At 56.7% G+C, this 15,725-nt stretch overlaps 1 protein-coding gene across 4 annotated transcripts in view; it reads left to right on the top strand.

Annotated features, from left to right (window-relative positions):
• Nucleotides 1-473: 473 nt before the first annotated feature.
• SHANK3 (SH3 and multiple ankyrin repeat domains 3) overlaps nucleotides 474-15,725 on the top strand; it is a 50,021-nt gene continuing 34,769 nt past the window's right edge. For 3 of the 4 annotated variants that reach the window (XM_032882663.1, XM_032882662.1, XM_032882664.1), the window contains exons 1-10: nucleotides 474-840; nucleotides 1,223-1,426; nucleotides 2,284-2,355; nucleotides 4,578-4,686; nucleotides 4,762-4,913; nucleotides 5,008-5,175; nucleotides 5,344-5,460; nucleotides 5,853-5,930; nucleotides 6,914-6,980; nucleotides 12,646-12,919. In XM_032882663.1, the coding sequence (XP_032738554.1) occupies nucleotides 541-840; nucleotides 1,223-1,426; nucleotides 2,284-2,355; nucleotides 4,578-4,686; nucleotides 4,762-4,913; nucleotides 5,008-5,175; nucleotides 5,344-5,460; nucleotides 5,853-5,930; nucleotides 6,914-6,980; nucleotides 12,646-12,919 (1,541 nt within the window). In that variant the 5' untranslated portion in view covers nucleotides 474-540. The remainder of the gene's footprint in view (nucleotides 841-1,222; nucleotides 1,427-2,283; nucleotides 2,356-4,577; nucleotides 4,687-4,761; nucleotides 4,914-5,007; nucleotides 5,176-5,343; nucleotides 5,461-5,852; nucleotides 5,931-6,913; nucleotides 6,981-12,645; nucleotides 12,920-15,725) is intronic. The other variant, XM_032882665.1, reaches the window with a different exon arrangement.

The following is a 15,725-nucleotide window of genomic DNA, read 5'->3' as shown; positions in this document are numbered from 1 at the left end:
ACCCAGGACTGGGTCAGGGTTGGTCACCGTCATCTCCCTCGGGCCTTGAGTGGGGTAGGGAGGTCGGTAGAATGGGGGAGAAGCTGCCACCCCCGGAAATTAATTCTCCCGTTTTTCTCTCCCCTTCCCGCCCTCTCTGGTCCCTGTGCCCAACGCGGATCCCACCCCAGCCTCAGGACCCCCGTCTCGCGGAATCTTCCCCGGTGGTCCGCGGATGCTCGCACGCAGCCGAAGGGCGGCGCGGCCCTCGCGGCTCAGCCACTCGCCCCACGCCAAGGCCTAGGACTCCCCACACCCCCCGCGCAGCCCCCAGGGCCCTCGCCCTGTGGGGCGGCCGAGGCCCTCCGCACGAACCCTCCCACCTCACCCCGGGGACCCGAACAGTCCCCCTCGCCCCCGGTCCCCGGCTGGCCCTGAGCCCTCCCGGCCCCCGCCTCCGGCGCGGCCCCCTTGCCACCCCCGCTTCCCTCTCGGCTCAGGCCCCCTCCCCCCGCCGCCCCCGCCCCCGGGGAAGGCAGGCGCCGAGCTGAGCCGGGGCCGATGCAGCTGAGCCGCGCCGCCGCCGCTGCCGCCGCCGCCGCCGCCCCTGCGGAGCCCTCGGCGCAGCTGTCCCCCGCGCCGGCCCCGGCCCCGGCCCCCCCCGGCCCCCTCCCGCGCAGCGCGGCCGACGGGGCTCCGGCGGGGGGGAAGGGGGGGCCGGGGCGCCGCGCGGAGCCCCAGCGCGCTCCGCTCCCGGCCGCGAGCCGCCCGGGCTCCGGCCCGGGCGCCGGCGCTGGGATGGACGGCCCCGGGGCCAGCGCCGTGGTCGTGCGCGTCGGCATCCCGGACCTGCAGCAGACGGTAAGCCCCACCGCCCCGTCCCGGCAGCGCCCCCGCCCTCCTCGCCCAGCCCCCAGCAACCCCGTCCACCAGCTCCCCCCATCCTCCCCACCCCCCGCGCACTCGGAGGCGGGTGCCGGGGACCCCAGGCCCGCGGCTACTCACCCCTCCCCCGCCGCCTCCGCGGAGACCCTCCCCACCACCCGGGCGGGGGCGGGGCCCGGGGAAGCACCGCCCTCGGGGCGGGTTCTCGTCGGCTGGACGCGGAGGCGCCGGGTCCCGGGCTTGGGCTCGGGAGCCCGGGAGTCCTGCCGGGGCTCCCGGGACTTGGTCCCCTGCGCCGGGCTGGGCGGGGCCGTGCCGCGCTCATGCGGTCCGCACTCATGATCCCGCTCCGCCGCAGAAGTGTCTGCGCCTGGACCCGGCCGCGCCCGTGTGGGCCGCCAAGCAGCGCGTGCTCTGCGCCCTCAACCACAGCCTCCAGGACGCGCTCAACTACGGGCTCTTCCAGCCGCCCTCCCGGGGCCGTGCCGGCAAGTTCCTGGACGAGGAGCGGCTCTTGCAGGAGTACCCGCCCAACCTGGACACGCCCCTGCCCTACCTGGAGGTGAGCGGCGGGCGGGGGCGCGCGGGGCACGACCCTGGAGTTCCGTAACGAGAGCCGTGAGGGACGCGAACCGGAGGAGTCGGCCGGGCGCGCGCGCGCGCGCGCGCGCGTGTGTGTGTGTGCGCGCGGGAGGGGGTCTGCGTGAGCCCCGCTCAGCGAACGGTGCATACGGTGTGCGTGCGAGGCGCGGGGTGCAGTGTGTGGAGCGTGTGAGGTGTGAGCAGTACGTGCTGCGAGCCGTGTTTGCAGTCCGCGTCTCGTGTGCTGGGAACGCGGAGGGCTTCTGCGGAGTGGGGTGTCCGTGCGCAGAGCCGTGTGTGGAATAAGCCGAGCCTTACCTGTGTCTGCACATCTGTACCCCTCCCCTGCCCCTGGAGTCTCTGAGGGCACACCTCAGTCTCTCTCGTTTGCTCACCCCCATTCACGATGGAAAGGGTGTTGAGTGCGCTGTCAGGAGTGGGGACACAGACTTACTTACAGTTTGGGGTGGTGGTGGCAAGTGCAGTGAGCATTATGGTGGCTGAGCTCAAAGTTGGCTTGGCCGCTCTGGTGGCAGAAGGAAATGGGGTCAGTTCCACTCAGGGCATGTCTAGGAAGGTAAGCCTGGAATCAGGTCTTAGAAAAGGAGTGGCATTTGCCAGGGAACCCTGGGGGTGGGAGTGAGAGAAAGGGTGTTGCAGGTTAGGGGACAGCGGGCATGCACCCCATCAGAACTTGGTGTTGGCGCTGTGTCCATGATAGTGTGCGTGAGGTTGGTGTGGCCGGCTGGCTGAGGAAACAGGGCTTGGTTTTGTGTGTGCATTTGCTCACTCAGCCCAGGTGGGTGCCTTTTCTCTGCCTTTTCTTTACCTGAGCAGTTTCGATACAAGAGGCGAGTTTATGCCCAGAACCTCATTGATGATAAGCAGTTTGCAAAGCTTCACACAAAGGTAAGGAGGAAGCCACAGAGGAGGGACTCCAGAGGTTACCTCCTGGCCCCCATGAGCAGTGTTCCCTTCACCCCAGGCTTCACTGGATTTTGTGATATCAAAAATGCCATTTAAAAATTCCCAAGAGCTCTTCCTCTGCCCCCAGCGCCCTCCACCCTGACTTGGGGCTGACCGTTGTTCCTCCAGCTTGGCTCAGTCTGTTTTCTCTTGCATCAGGGGCCCAGAGCAGGTGCTGGGGCAGCTTGGGGGCTGGGTGCGGACTCCAGCAGCATGGCTGTTGTGTGGGTGGTCTACTGACGGGTTTCAGTGAGATCAGACTCTTGCTCACCCCTCTGGGGGGCCCCTGGCTGGGCGTGGTGGTGGACTATGATAGCACGTGGTATCTTGGTGAAAGCCTGGGTGGAATGGGAGTGAAGAAGCACCTGATGTTCTGTGTAGGGGACCTGGGGGTGGGGGGAGGACTGGGACCCTAGCACTTAGCGGTTACCCAGTGCTGGGCACCAATAATTAGGCACTCACTAATTTTCTCCTGGGAGGGGCTATTGTTATCCCATTTTCCAGATGAAGATACTGAGTCCCAGAGAAGTTATGTGACTTGCTTGTGGCTGTGCAGCCAGTGAAACTGGGGCTGAATCCAGATCTGTCTGACGCTGGGGGCCTGTGCTGGGGCGCACCTACTGAGTGCCATGGCTCGGTGGGCCTGACCCCAAATGTTCTTTGGGGGCCACCTCACTACCTTCTCTGAATGCAGGAGAGGCAATGTGGGTGCCATGGCCCCTACCCACAGGCAGCCTCCCTCAGCTGCCACCTCAGGTTCCAGTGACTAGTGGACCTTTGCTTACTGGACACTTCATTGACAATCTTTGGACCTTGTCTCTGTCTAGGAGAAGGATCAGAGCATTGGGCCACGGTGACCCCTCTGTGACCATGGAGCCTCCATGCCAGGCTTTTCTGCTGCTCCCAGGGTACATGGGGGTCAGAGGCCATGATTTTGGCTGGGTGGAGACTGTGCCTTCGCTCTCCACTTGCCCCAGTGTGATCCTGTCACTCTGCCCACCCCCCCAAATTGTTATCTCTTAAAACTGTCGTGAGCAGCTCACAGAACACTGGTGACACTGGTAACTGTTGACCCCCAGTGAGTCCCACTTGTTTTTAGATTGAGTTTTCTTTTTTTTTTTTTTTTAATATTTCATTTATTTATTTGACAGAGAGAGGCACCGTGAGAGAGGGAACACAAGCCCAGGGAGTGGGAGAGGGAGAGGGAGAGGGAGAAGCAGGCTTTCCAACTGAGCAGGGAGCCCGATGAGGGGCTCCATCCCAGGACCCTGGGATCATGACCTGAGCCGAAGGCAGAGGCTTAACTGTTTGAGCCCCCCAGGTGCCCCAGATTGAGATTCAATCCTGCCCCAGACCTGCATGTGTCTGCCTGCCCCTACTCTGACTAGCCCTCAGATCACACCCTTGCCTCTGGCTCTGGCTGAATTCTCTCCCCATCGTGAGCACCCTTCTTCCTGCTTGATGGTCCAGACCGACCTTAGGGGGCCACCTCCCGTGGGTGTCCTCTCCTCTCTGTGATGCAATCTGAGTGTTTGGAGAAGACCGGGGGCCTCGGCCAAGGCGCCTTGCCATGTGGCATCTGCAGCGCCAGCCTCACTGAGTCTCTGCAGAGTGAACTAATGCGCGACTAGGTCAGCGAGTGCAAGGCAGGCAAGTCAGGTCACAGGAGGGGCGGCCTGCAGGTGAGGAAGGGCCTTGGGGATAAGGGTCTGCCTTGGGGTGGACGCATGGAGAAGAAGGAACAGGACCACCTCAGAGTGACGGGCTGTGGGCTGTGAGGGGGGTGCTCCTGCCTGGGCACCCTGGGCTCCTGCAGGCTGGGCAGGGTGGGGCCCACGTGGCTGGGGCTGGGGGCGGGAGTTTGCCTGGGGGCATGACCCGGGCAACCTGGCCTTGGTGAGGGGCTGGCCTGGCTGAGACTGGCTGTTGCAGTGGGCCTGGGATGCAAGGAAGGGCTTCAGGCAGCCCGTGGGCCCAGTGAGCTGAGGTGGGCCATGTGGGAGTACAGGGCTTAAGGTGATAGGAGGGGTGACAAGATCATGCTGCAGGGTGACAGGTGTGAGCAGGTGGGGCAGCAGCTCCTGTAGGGTGACAGGTGCCTGAGGTTTACTGGTGGAAGTGGGTAACTGTGCTGCTGGGCTGACCAGGATGGCTGGGCATTCCAGGCAAACCTGAAGAAGTTCATGGATTACATCCAGCTGCACAGCACGGACAGGGTGGCCCGCCTACTGGACAAGGGGCTGGACCCCAATTTCCACGATCCTGACTCAGGAGGTGAGAAGCAGAGCAAGAAGGGGCATGGCCTTGGAGTGATTGGGACCTTAACCTTCCTCTGTCTTTTGAACCCAGAGTGTCCTCTGAGCCTCGCGGCCCAGCTGGACAACGCCACGGACCTGCTGAAGGTGTTGAGGAATGGCGGCGCCCACCTGGACTTCCGCACTCGAGACGGCCTCACGGCTGTGCACTGTGCCACACGCCAGCGGAATGCCGCAGCCTTGACGGTCAGTGTGGGCAGGTCCCTGGCCTGGAGGGGCACAGGGCCCAGCTGGGGGAGGAAGCCGGGCCCGCCTGGATGCTGAGGCTCCTTGCCCTCAGACCCTGCTGGACCTGGGCGCTTCACCCGACTACAAGGACAGCCGCGGCCTGACGCCCTTGTACCACAGTGCCCTGGGGGGCGGGGACGCCCTCTGCTGTGAGCTCCTTCTTCACGACCATGCTCAGCTGGGGACCACAGATGAGAATGGCTGGCAGGAGATCCATCAGGTGGGCAGGGAGTGGGAGGGCACGGGGAGGGGGGGGGTCTTGGCCTCTGTCTAGGGGTCGGGGGGAGTCTTGGCTCTGTCAGGCAGTGGGGGCTTGCCCGGCCCCGTTGGCAGGACTAGGGGTCCTGGACTGTGTTCAGGGACCCAGCTTCATCTCCTTTACCTCCAGGCCTGCCGCTTTGGGCACGTGCAGCACCTGGAACACCTGCTGTTCTACGGAGCTGACATGGGGGCTCAGAACGCCTCAGGGAACACAGCCCTACACATCTGTGCCCTTTATAACCAGGTGTGACTCTGTGTGCACGTGCGTGTGTGTGCGCAGCTGCCCCTGTGCAGTGCTTACTTGCCTGTCTAGTCCTGCTGTTACTTCGTGGGTGCATGTTCTGTGTCCTGCTGTGAACTGTGGCCTTCCAGGCCGGTGTGCGCACATCTGTTCCCGGAGCACACACGCACATGTGTGTTCTGAACAGCTGGGAGTGGATTGTGCACGTCTGGGCTTTCTGGGCCAGTGGGACGCTTGTGTGTCGTGTATACCTCATCTACTCGTCCCCCTGCTGTGCATATAGGCACTGGACAGGCAGGTGTGGGGGTGTGCGCCCCAGGCCCCCATCTGTGCCCCATCCTGGCCACGCCCCTCTGGCTGCCCAACTGTGACCCCCATTCCAACCCCCCCAACAGGAGAGCTGTGCTCGAGTCCTGCTTTTCCGTGGAGCTAACAAGGATGTCCGCAATTACAATAGCCAGACAGCCTTCCAGGTACAAGAGTGGTTTATAGGAGGGTGAGGCAGAGCCCTGGGTGTTGGACTCTGTGTGACTTGCTCTCTTGGGACCTTGGTTCTTTCCCCGTAAGGCAGTAAGGGAGCTCTCACTGAAGGACTGGCCAGGGTGAGAGAAGAAGGGGGTGGGCCAGTATGGGGCCCACTCGGGGGGGGGGGCCTTCACTGTGCATGGTTCCCTTGTCTTCCAGGGAGAGAGGAGGGTCATAGGGCTCTGGGGTCAGGGGAGAACCAGTGTGGGCTTGACCTGCCAGACATAGGTGGGGGTATAGAGGCCAAACCAGGGCGGGAGGATTCGTTACAGTCCCTGACTCAATTCAGGTGATATTTCTGAGCCCCTTGTCCAGCTGGGTTTTGTTCTTGACCCTGGGATGACTAGGCACATGAATCTCTGTGTGCCCTGGAGTTTGTGGGTGAGGGAATGAAGACCTCGTTATGGGAACTTTTCGACCACGGAGGAGCTGGGCTTCTATTTTCAGTGGAAGTGAGGGCCTTCAGGGGTCTCCTCAGAGACATGAGGGAAACAGGTAGGTCCTCTGTGGCAGTCCAGCCAGGGGACAGATGTGGCAATGGAAGAGCCCAGTGGGTTCGGGCGAGTCTGGAAGGGCCTGTTGGATGACCAGATGCAGAGACAAGGGAGGGGAAGAAGGTGGGTGACAGGTACGAGGGAGCGGTGGGCCATGGCTGAGACGGGAGTGATGGTGTATATGGCGTGGCTGTTAAGAGAATCAGTAGGGTGACCCATAGGCCTGGACTGTCTTGGCTTTAGCTCTGAAAGTCTCATGTTTGAGAATTCTCTTGGTCCTGGGCAGAATGGGGTGGTAGATTAGACAGGGGCCAGAGTCCGAGCCTGGGGCCCCCAACCAAGGAAGACACCCACACAAGAGCCCAGGGGGGGATGCACAGGGGTTGGGGGGGCAGGTTTGGCGCCCCTGAGTCCCCTCTCTCATCCTCCCTCCTCAGGTGGCCATCATCGCAGGGAACTTTGAGCTCGCAGAGGTCATCAAGACCCATAAAGACTCGGATGTTGGTGAGTGCTCCCCAACCCAGGTCCCTGTCTGATGTGGATTTGTGGGCGTTGTCAGGGCCCCAACAGGTACAGGGGTCAGTGGGGATGGTACAAGGGAGCCCCCATACCCTGAGCCTCTTCCTTGCAGCTGTGCTTTGGTCAAAGGTCCATTAATAGCCCCTGAAGGTCTGGGGAATCTGCCGAGAGCAGGGCCTGTGTGAGTGGACCAAGGGTGTGAGAAAGGGTTAAGAGCACCGTTCGGTTAGGGCTCTGGGTTGGGCCATTGTTGAGTTTAGGGATCGACTTAGATTGAGAGTAGGGTTGAAGTTAGGGTCTAGCTTCATTTCCTGTTAGGTCATATGAAGGGTCAGCAGGGAACATGGGGCAGTAGATCTCAGCCATTGACCCTCAGTGTGTCACTCTTGCTTAGAGCAAGAGCTGGTTTAGGTGGCCCAGAGCATGCTTCAGTAGGACAGGATCACGTAAGAAAACAAAGCACAGTGGTCCGGATGCAAATGGAAAAGGGAAGAGCTATCTTCAGGGCCCTGAGCTCTGAATGAGTACACTGGGGGAGCCCAGGATATGTCTGACTCATGGTCCCAGAAGGAAAACCGGGAGATGCCACTCAGTCTTGACTCTAGGGCAGGGCAGGAGGATGGGCACGGCCATCATACGGGAGCCTCAAGGAGGTCCCCCCCCGCCCACTCCCACGTCAGCGGTGGGTGCCGGGCTTCTCTGGGACCTGTTCTTGGAATCCTGCCTTCTGTCTCCCATGTGCAGTGGGTGGGGCTGTGGGAGAGGGTAGGTCTCTCCTCTTGGAAAGGTGACCCCTGCAGCTAACTGCCACAGCTCCCTCTGTCCTGTGTGGACCAGGTTGTTCTCCCCTTGGTTCTCTCTGGAACACAGACTCCCAGGCTCCCCTTTCTGCCATGGTTGCAGTGTCCCCATTAAAAAAACAAAACAAAGCAAAACAAACAAGTGACAGTAGACAGCAAAGGGCTAGGGCTGGTCTTGGTTCTGTTGTGAGATTATGACAGGGCTAGGTTGAATTTTAAAGTGGGGTTAAGGTCAAGTTCCTGTTTAAGGACTCTTCTGCTGTAGTGTCTCCCCTGAACAGACATCCTCCAGTGAGGCTTGGTTCTGCATCTCTCATGTCCCAGGATGGCCAGGGGACACGAACATGGGTCGAGTCTCTACAGTTGGGGTGGGGCAGTCCCTCCACGGTAGTGGCAGTTTTGCGAGTATCTGCAGGTCCATGTTGAGAAAACGACTGAGCTAATGACATGGCACAGAATTTGGGTCCAGGTTCTGGTTGGGAGAGAACGAGGATAAGGTTTGAGGCTTGAGTTGGGGATGAGAGACAGAGTGAGGGCTCAGTTAGGGTCTGGTTGTCAGCCTGGGAGAATCCTGGTTTGTACACATGGAGGATCCTCTCGTCTTGTGGTTGTTTGACCCTGGGAAAGCTGCTTAGGACCTCTTTGCCTCAGTTTCTCTTAAGTAAAATATGTTTTCTTTATGGTTATTTGTATGCCGTTCCATCCCCTGACCTCATGTGGGATTTGAGTCTATGCATCTGGACTCCTTGGTCCAACTGATTAGAGGGAGGAGGGTATCTGGTCCTGGCCCAGAGAGACGAAGGCTCTAGCTACCCCTCATTTTCCTGACCGTGGGCGGAGATACTAGAGCTTCTAGGGTCCCCATTATTATGACTCACTGGCTGGCTGGCCTGGCGTGTGCTCTCCAGGCCAGAGTTGGCGTGTCGCTGCTGAGCAGGCATACAGAGCAGGTGTCCAGTGCAGGTAGCCCCTGTGTGGCATTGTCTTTGCCTGCTGTGTGCTGGGGAGCCTGCTCAGGGGTCATGCATACACTCAGATGAAGTAGCCAGATGATGACATAGCCAGATGTCCCTGAGTGTTTACTAGGAGCCTTGTTATTTTAGTTTATTCTCTCAACAATCCTGCAAGGAGTGATTATTATTTGTCCATTTTTATAAAGGGGGGTTTAGGGCAGAGGCTGTCTTTGGACCTGTCCTTGTCACCCCTACTCCCTCTGCACACCTTCACTCTAGGGATGCTCCCTCAGTGATAGTCACAAGTTGCTATGTCTCACCCTAGCTTGGGGACCCGGGATGGGCCTGCACACAGAAGAGCTGGAGGGAGGCTGTCCCCATCTATCCCCCTTCCTCTTCCTCAGGAAGGGAAGCCCTGGTGAAGGGTCTGATAGGCTGGGGTTACTCTTCAAGGGACAGGACACCACGAAACCTCCTGGCAGCCCTCTTCAGATTGATGGGCCCAAAGCAGAGACCTGGTCTGGGGGCTGCTACCTGTGCTCCTCACCTCTGTTGCCTTGGGCCAAATTAGGGCCCACATTCTCTGCTGCCGTCTCCGACACACGCTTCCATGCTCTCACCAACTTGCTGTCCCATTGTGCCAGAGGGACGTGCTTCTCACGCTGGACCTAGGGATCTTGTTCAGTGTGAATTCTGACTCAGCGGCTGTGGGTGGGGCCGGAGAGTCTGCATTTCCCGAGAGTTTCAGCTCTGAGGTGAGGCTGATGTTCCGTGGGCCACACTTTGCTAACAGGGGTCTAGAATAGGGCTTGGCAAATGAGGCCTCACAGGCCAAATTCAGCCCACAGTCTGCCTTTTTTTTTTTTTTTTTAAATTGAGGCTTTAAAATTGAGGACTTATGTTTCATACAGAGTCAAATCCACATAACATAAAATTAATTAGTTTAAGTTGAATAATTCAGTGGTATTTAATACATTTACAGTGTCATACAACCACATTTATTGAATTTCAAAAATTTTCATCACCTGGAAAAAGGAAACCCTGCATATGTGAAGTAATTATTCCACATTCCCCTCCCCCTTAACCCCCCTTACCCCTTAATGCACTTTCTGTCTCTATAGATTTACCTCCTACCTACACACAGGAGTAGAGCCCTACAAGACGGGACTCTTGGGGTTTGGCTCCTTTCACGCAGCTTGTTTTCAAGCTTCTCCGTATTGGAGGGTTTATCGCTGCGTCATTCTTTCTTTACAGCTGAATAATAGTCCTTTGTTTGTACACGTAACGTTTTGTTTATCCACACGTTCTTCAACAGTTGGGTTGTTTCTACCTTTTGGCTCTTATGAATATTGCTGCTATGAACATGTGTGAAATGTATTTGTTTGGGTACCTGTTTTCAGTTGTTTTGGGTATAAACTTAGGAGGGGAATTGCTGGGTCATAGGATAATTCTATAGGTACCTTTTTGAGAAACTGCCAAATTGTTTTTTTTTTTTTAAGATTTTATTTATTTATTTGACGGACAGAGATCACAAGTAGGCAGAGAGGCAGGCAGAAAGAGGGGGAAGCAGGCTCTATCCCAGGACCCTGAGATCATGACCCGAGCCGAAGGCAGAGGCTTTAACCCTCTGAGCCACCCAGGCGCCCTGTCAAATTGTTTTTCACCAGTTAAATTCCTACCAGCAATTTATGAGAATTTCAAAGCCTTCAAATCTTTGCAAACACTTGTAATCATCGGTGTTATTGTTATTATCGTTATTTTATTACGGCCATTCCAGTCAGTGTGACGTAGTACCTCATTGTGGTTTTGATTCTCATCTCCCTACTGGCGAATGATGTTAAGCATCTTTCCTGTGTTTATTGGCCATTTGTAGATTTTCTTTGGAGAAATGTCAAGTCCTTTGCTTATTTTTTAATTGCTCCTGGAGTGAGTTAGGAGGTGTTCTTTCCTCTTCTAGTTTTTGGAAGAACTTGAGAAGGATGGGTGCTAGTTCTTCTCTAAGTATTCGGTGGAACTCGCCAGGGCGGCTGTCTGGCGCCACACTTGCCGTTGTCGGGAGATTTGCGATCACTGAGCCGTGTCTTCTCTTACTGCAGTCTGCTTAGAGTTTCTCTTTCTTCTTTAGTCAGTTTTGGTAATCTATATTTTTCTAGAAATTTGTTCATTTCCTCTAACGTATCTAATTTGTTGGCACACAGTTGTCTGTAGTATTCTCCTTTAATCCTTTTTAATTCTGTAAGATTGGCAGCAATGCCATAATTTCACTTTCTGATTTTAGTTGTTTGTGTCCCTTTTCTCTTTTTTCTCTGAGTCTAGCTACAGGTTTGTCAGTTTGGTGAATATTTTCAAAGAAACAACTGTTTTCATTGATTCTCTCTATATTCTGTTCTCTATTTTATTTATCTCTGTCTATCCTTCCTTCCTTCCTTCTGCTAGCTTTGGGTTTGGTTTGCTTCTCTGTTTCTAGTTCCTTAAGAGGTGCACTTAGCATGTTGATTTGAGACTTATCCTTTTTTGATATACATGTCTAAAGCTATGGAGCTCCTTTTTGGCAATGCTTTTGCTTCATCCCATAAGTTTTGGCGTGCTTTTGTTTTTATTTTCTCAGTGTTTTCTAACTTCTCTGTGATGTGTTTTGACACACTGGTTGTTTAAGAGTGTGTTGTTTAATTGTCATGTATTTGTGATTTTTTTTAGTTTTGTTGTTGTTGTTGTTCTTGAATTCTAGCTTCTTCCCTTTGTAATAGGAGAAGATATTTTATGTGATTTCAGTCATTTAAAATGTATTGAGTCTTGTTTTGTGGCCTAACATGTAGTCTGTCCTGGAAAATGTTGCGTGTGCACTGAGAATAATAGACATTCTTCTCCTGTTTTCTGTAGTGTTCTATAAGCATATCTGTTAGGTCTAATTTGTTCAATTCTCCTATGTCCTTATTGATTGTCCCTCTAGATGTTCTATCCATTATTGGAAGTGGGGTGTTGAAGTCTTAAATATTACTATGGAACTGTCTATTTCTCCGAATGTGTTAATGTTTATTTCATATATTTTGATGCTCTGTTGTTTGGTGCATATATGTTAATAATTGTTAATGTATTTGATGAATTGATACCTTTATCAATATACAATGTCCTCTGTCTCTTGTAACACTTTTAATCTTTAAGTCTGTTTCGTCTGATATAAATATAGCTACTTAGCTCTCCTGGTTATTATTGACATGAAATATCTTCCTTTATTCTTTTATTTCAAACCTACTTGTGTCTTTGGATCCAAAGTGATTCTTTTGTAAATAGCATATAGTTGGGTCATGTTTTTTAAATCACCATCTGCTTTTTAAATAAAGTTTTACTGGCACTCAGCCACACCCATTTGCTTGCACATTGCCTGTGGCTGCTTTCGTGCTGTAGTGGCAGTGTTGAGTCCTTAGGACAGAGGCTATATGGCTTTCAAAGTCTGAAATAGTTGCTATCTGATCCTTTACAGAAGTTTGCCAAACCCTGGTCTAGAACATCTTTACAGTTTCCCTCATTATCATTAGCTCTCGATGGTCCAGTGCGGCAGTAGCCTGGTTACATTTGTCATGTGTGGCCTGTTTTGCCTCTGCTAAAGCCTGTGACATGGGCAGTTCCAAGAGCAGATCTGAGCATGCCCAAGACCTCACTTGGCTGACCGGAGGAGCGGGCTTCTACCCCTGAAACTAGAGTTAGAGGCAGTTTGGGATGTGACCCCCTCCATGGGAGCTTCAGTCATAGGCTGGCCAACTGTCCTGGTTGCCCAGGACTGAGGCAGTTCCTGGGACCTAGGATTTTAGTTTTCAAATCTGGAAAGCAAACCAGGGTAAGTTGGTCACCCTATCCGGCTGCCCAGAGTCTCATCTGTACCCCCCACTCCCATCCCAGTACCATTCAGGGAAACCCCCAGTTATGCAAAGCGACGGCGGCTGGCTGGCCCCAGTGGCCTGGCCTCCCCTCGGCCCCTGCAGCGCTCAGCCAGTGACATCAACCTGAAGGGTGAGGTGCAACCAGCAGCTTCGCCAGGACCCTCGCTGCGGAGCCTCCCCCACCAGCTGCTGCTCCAGCGGCTGCAAGAGGAGAAAGACCGAGATCGGGATGGTGACCAAGAGAATGACATCGGTGGCCCCACAGCAGGCAGGGGCAGCCAGAGCAAGATCAGGTAGGAGGGGTCTGGGAGGCCCTGGCAGGGTCTGGGTGGACGGGGTGTTTGGACCCAAGCAGGAGGAGCCAGCATGGAGAGGCAGGGAGAGACCTAGTGGTGCCTGGCACGCCTGCAGTGATGGGCTGAGGCTTGGGATGGATGACTCCCAGGCCCCCCAGACAGGCCTCCCTGGATAGGAGAGGGAAGAGAGTGAGGCCCTGTGGGCTGGAGCAGGCTCCCCTATGCTAATCTGGTTGGAGCTGGGTTTGTCCTGGGGGGAACTCAGGGAAGATGTGGAAGGAGAGGGCTTGGCCAGCTCTGTGCTTCCCAAAGGTTCCTGCAGTGCTAGGAGGAGGATAAAGGCTGAGATAGGCAGGGCTGGGTGGTGTGTGGTAAGGGGTTAGGGACTGCAGCTTCATCTCTATGAGGGCTTGAAACCTATAGGTGACCCCTAGCCCTGTCTCTAGGAGGGAGTCTTCGTCTTTCCCCCGACGTCTCCAGCCCTGTAGAACCCCAAGACTCTCTGCTTCTACTCTTTACCCCTTACTGTTAGTGCTGGGACCCTGAGAACCAGGGACACGGGAGGGACTTGCCATCCCCAGAACTTAGAGGAAGAAGCCTGGGCTGAAGCCCCACTGGCCTCGGTGGGCTGGACAGTGGGGAGTAGGCGGGTGGGCACTGGCTCTGCAGACAGATGGTCGGGGTCCAGTGCAGACAGACCTGGTGTCTGCTGACCGTGGCCTTGGATGGGTCGGCTAACCACTCTGTGCCTGGGTCTCATCAGCAAGGGAGGAGTAATTCCACAGAGCTGTTTCCTTCGGGAAACCTTCCAGAACCTGGGCAGGTGAGGGGTTCCTACGGGGATTCCCTGGCCCACTGCACAGTCCAGCTGCTGCTGGTTAGGGCATCTCTTCTCCTGGCATTTGGAGGGCAGGAGCTGTCTTCCTGCCGCTTTCCCAGAGCCAGTCACACAGAGGTGCCCAGGAGACATTGTTGGATGAGTTACACGAACAGCATTTTGTTTTCACGACCACAGCTGGGCGAGCAGCATCCGTGGGTCGTTTCCCTTCACTTTGGCCACGCGTGAGGCTGTGCTTTCTTAGCACTGTTCTACGGGTGAGGGTCCCGATGTTCAGATGGGGGAAGTGACGTGTCTGAAGTCACAGAGCTAGGAAGCGGCATAAGTGGGCCCCAGGCAGACCTGGTTCCCCAATTTTCTAAGCCTGAGTGTTCAGCAGAGGGCTTGGGTGCAGCAGGAACTTATGAAAGCAGTTTCTCCCTTTGCCTTTGTCCCTGCTTGTGCAGCTGTAATCTGTGATGTCTCCTCTCTCTCCGTGTCTCTGCCCAGACTCCAACGCTGTCTGTCCTGCTCCAAATCACCTCAGTTCTCCCTTGAAGCTTTTGCATGTCCCATGGATTTCTTAAGGGTAGGACAGCCCAGTGGCTAAAAGAACAAACTTTGGGATGTTTCAGTTTTGCAGAAACAGAAACCTGTAGATGCCCTTCATGTATTTGTTGTATGTTCATTCATCCTCTCGGCAAATGTAGAACTAAGACCTGCTGTGTGTGGGACAGCAGGGTTATTACTGTTTTTCTACAAACATTTAGTGGGTGCCTAGAGTGCCAGATATGGGGGGAGCTAATAGCAGGGGGTCCTAAAGGTCTCAGAAAGACACTGGCAGCTGGGGCCCAGGACTAAGAAGCAGTTAGATGGGCAGTGATTCAGGTAAGGGGAGCTCCTGGTGAGTGGCCAGGAGGGGACTGAGGAAGTTCGGTGCACCGTGGAGGGAGAAGACCTCAGGGAAGGAGATCCTCTTTGGTTAAAGGAGAGAGGGTGGCATTTGAGCTGGGGGGGGGGGGGGGGGGGGGGGGTTGGGCAATGTTGGAGGGAGGCCGAGTCTCCCCCCACCCAGCGCCCCCTGTCGGCAGAGCCTGGCACGGAGCCCCCAGCGCCCCGCAGAGTGTGGCGGAGTGCCCCCAGCATCACAGAGCAGGGCAGAGAAAAATGGGGTTGTAGCTGAGAGGCATGACTGAACTGGACGGATGAGTAGGGTTAGAGTAGTGGGAGTGTCGGGGACGGCATCACGAATAGCCCGGAGGAGGAGAAGGAAGATGCCCGACCTTGTGCCTGGAGAGTAGCTAGTTCTCACCTCCCAGAGAGCCTGGCTGTTGCCCGAGGATGTGGACCTGGACTGCCCAGGTACTGGGGAGCCAGTGCAGGCTTCCGAGCAGCGCGAAGGTGGAGGACTTCGCGCCTCAGCCTCGGTGCCCAGGTCCGGGAAGCCGGCCAGGGAAGGTGGTCAGCACGGAGTGGTCAGCAGGGGCATCAGGGACAGGTGTCGAGGAGGAGAAGACCCAGGTCTGGAGGAGGATTTGGGCGCCCAGCCCGTGGCAGCGGCCAGGTGGCGAGAAGGCCGAGGCCTGAGCGGGGACGTGGGGGCGGACCGCTGGGGGAGCCCCTCCCGGCCGCGGAGCCGCCCCCCCCACCCCTCCCCCTCCGCCGCCGGGCTCTGCCAACCGCGTTCCGCGCGCCCCGCAGTCCGACCTCTCCTCCGTCCTCCGTGCGCTGCGGCGCCCCTCGCCCGTGGCCTCTCCCGCCGTGGGGCCGCGGTGAGGTGGCCGCCGGCGGAGAGGGAGGAGGGCCGGCCGCCGCCGCCGCCCGCAGAGGGAGGAGCCCGGCCGCCGAGGAGGCGGGGCGCGAGGAGCGGCCGCGGCATGGAGCGAGCCCGGCGCGCCCGGGAGCGCAGCCCCGCGGCCCCGGAGCCCTGAGCGGGCGCGGCTTGTGCGCTGGCGGGAGCGGGCCGGGCGCGGCGGCGCGGCCCAT

The sequence above is a fragment of the Lontra canadensis genome, unplaced genomic scaffold, assembly GCF_010015895.1.
Source record: "Lontra canadensis isolate GAN:19392208 unplaced genomic scaffold, GSC_riverotter_1.0 scaffold84, whole genome shotgun sequence".
Taxonomy (NCBI): domain Eukaryota; kingdom Metazoa; phylum Chordata; class Mammalia; order Carnivora; family Mustelidae; genus Lontra; species Lontra canadensis.
Note: the sequence above shows the minus strand (reverse complement) of the source record. Positions and strands in the feature narration are given on the sequence as shown.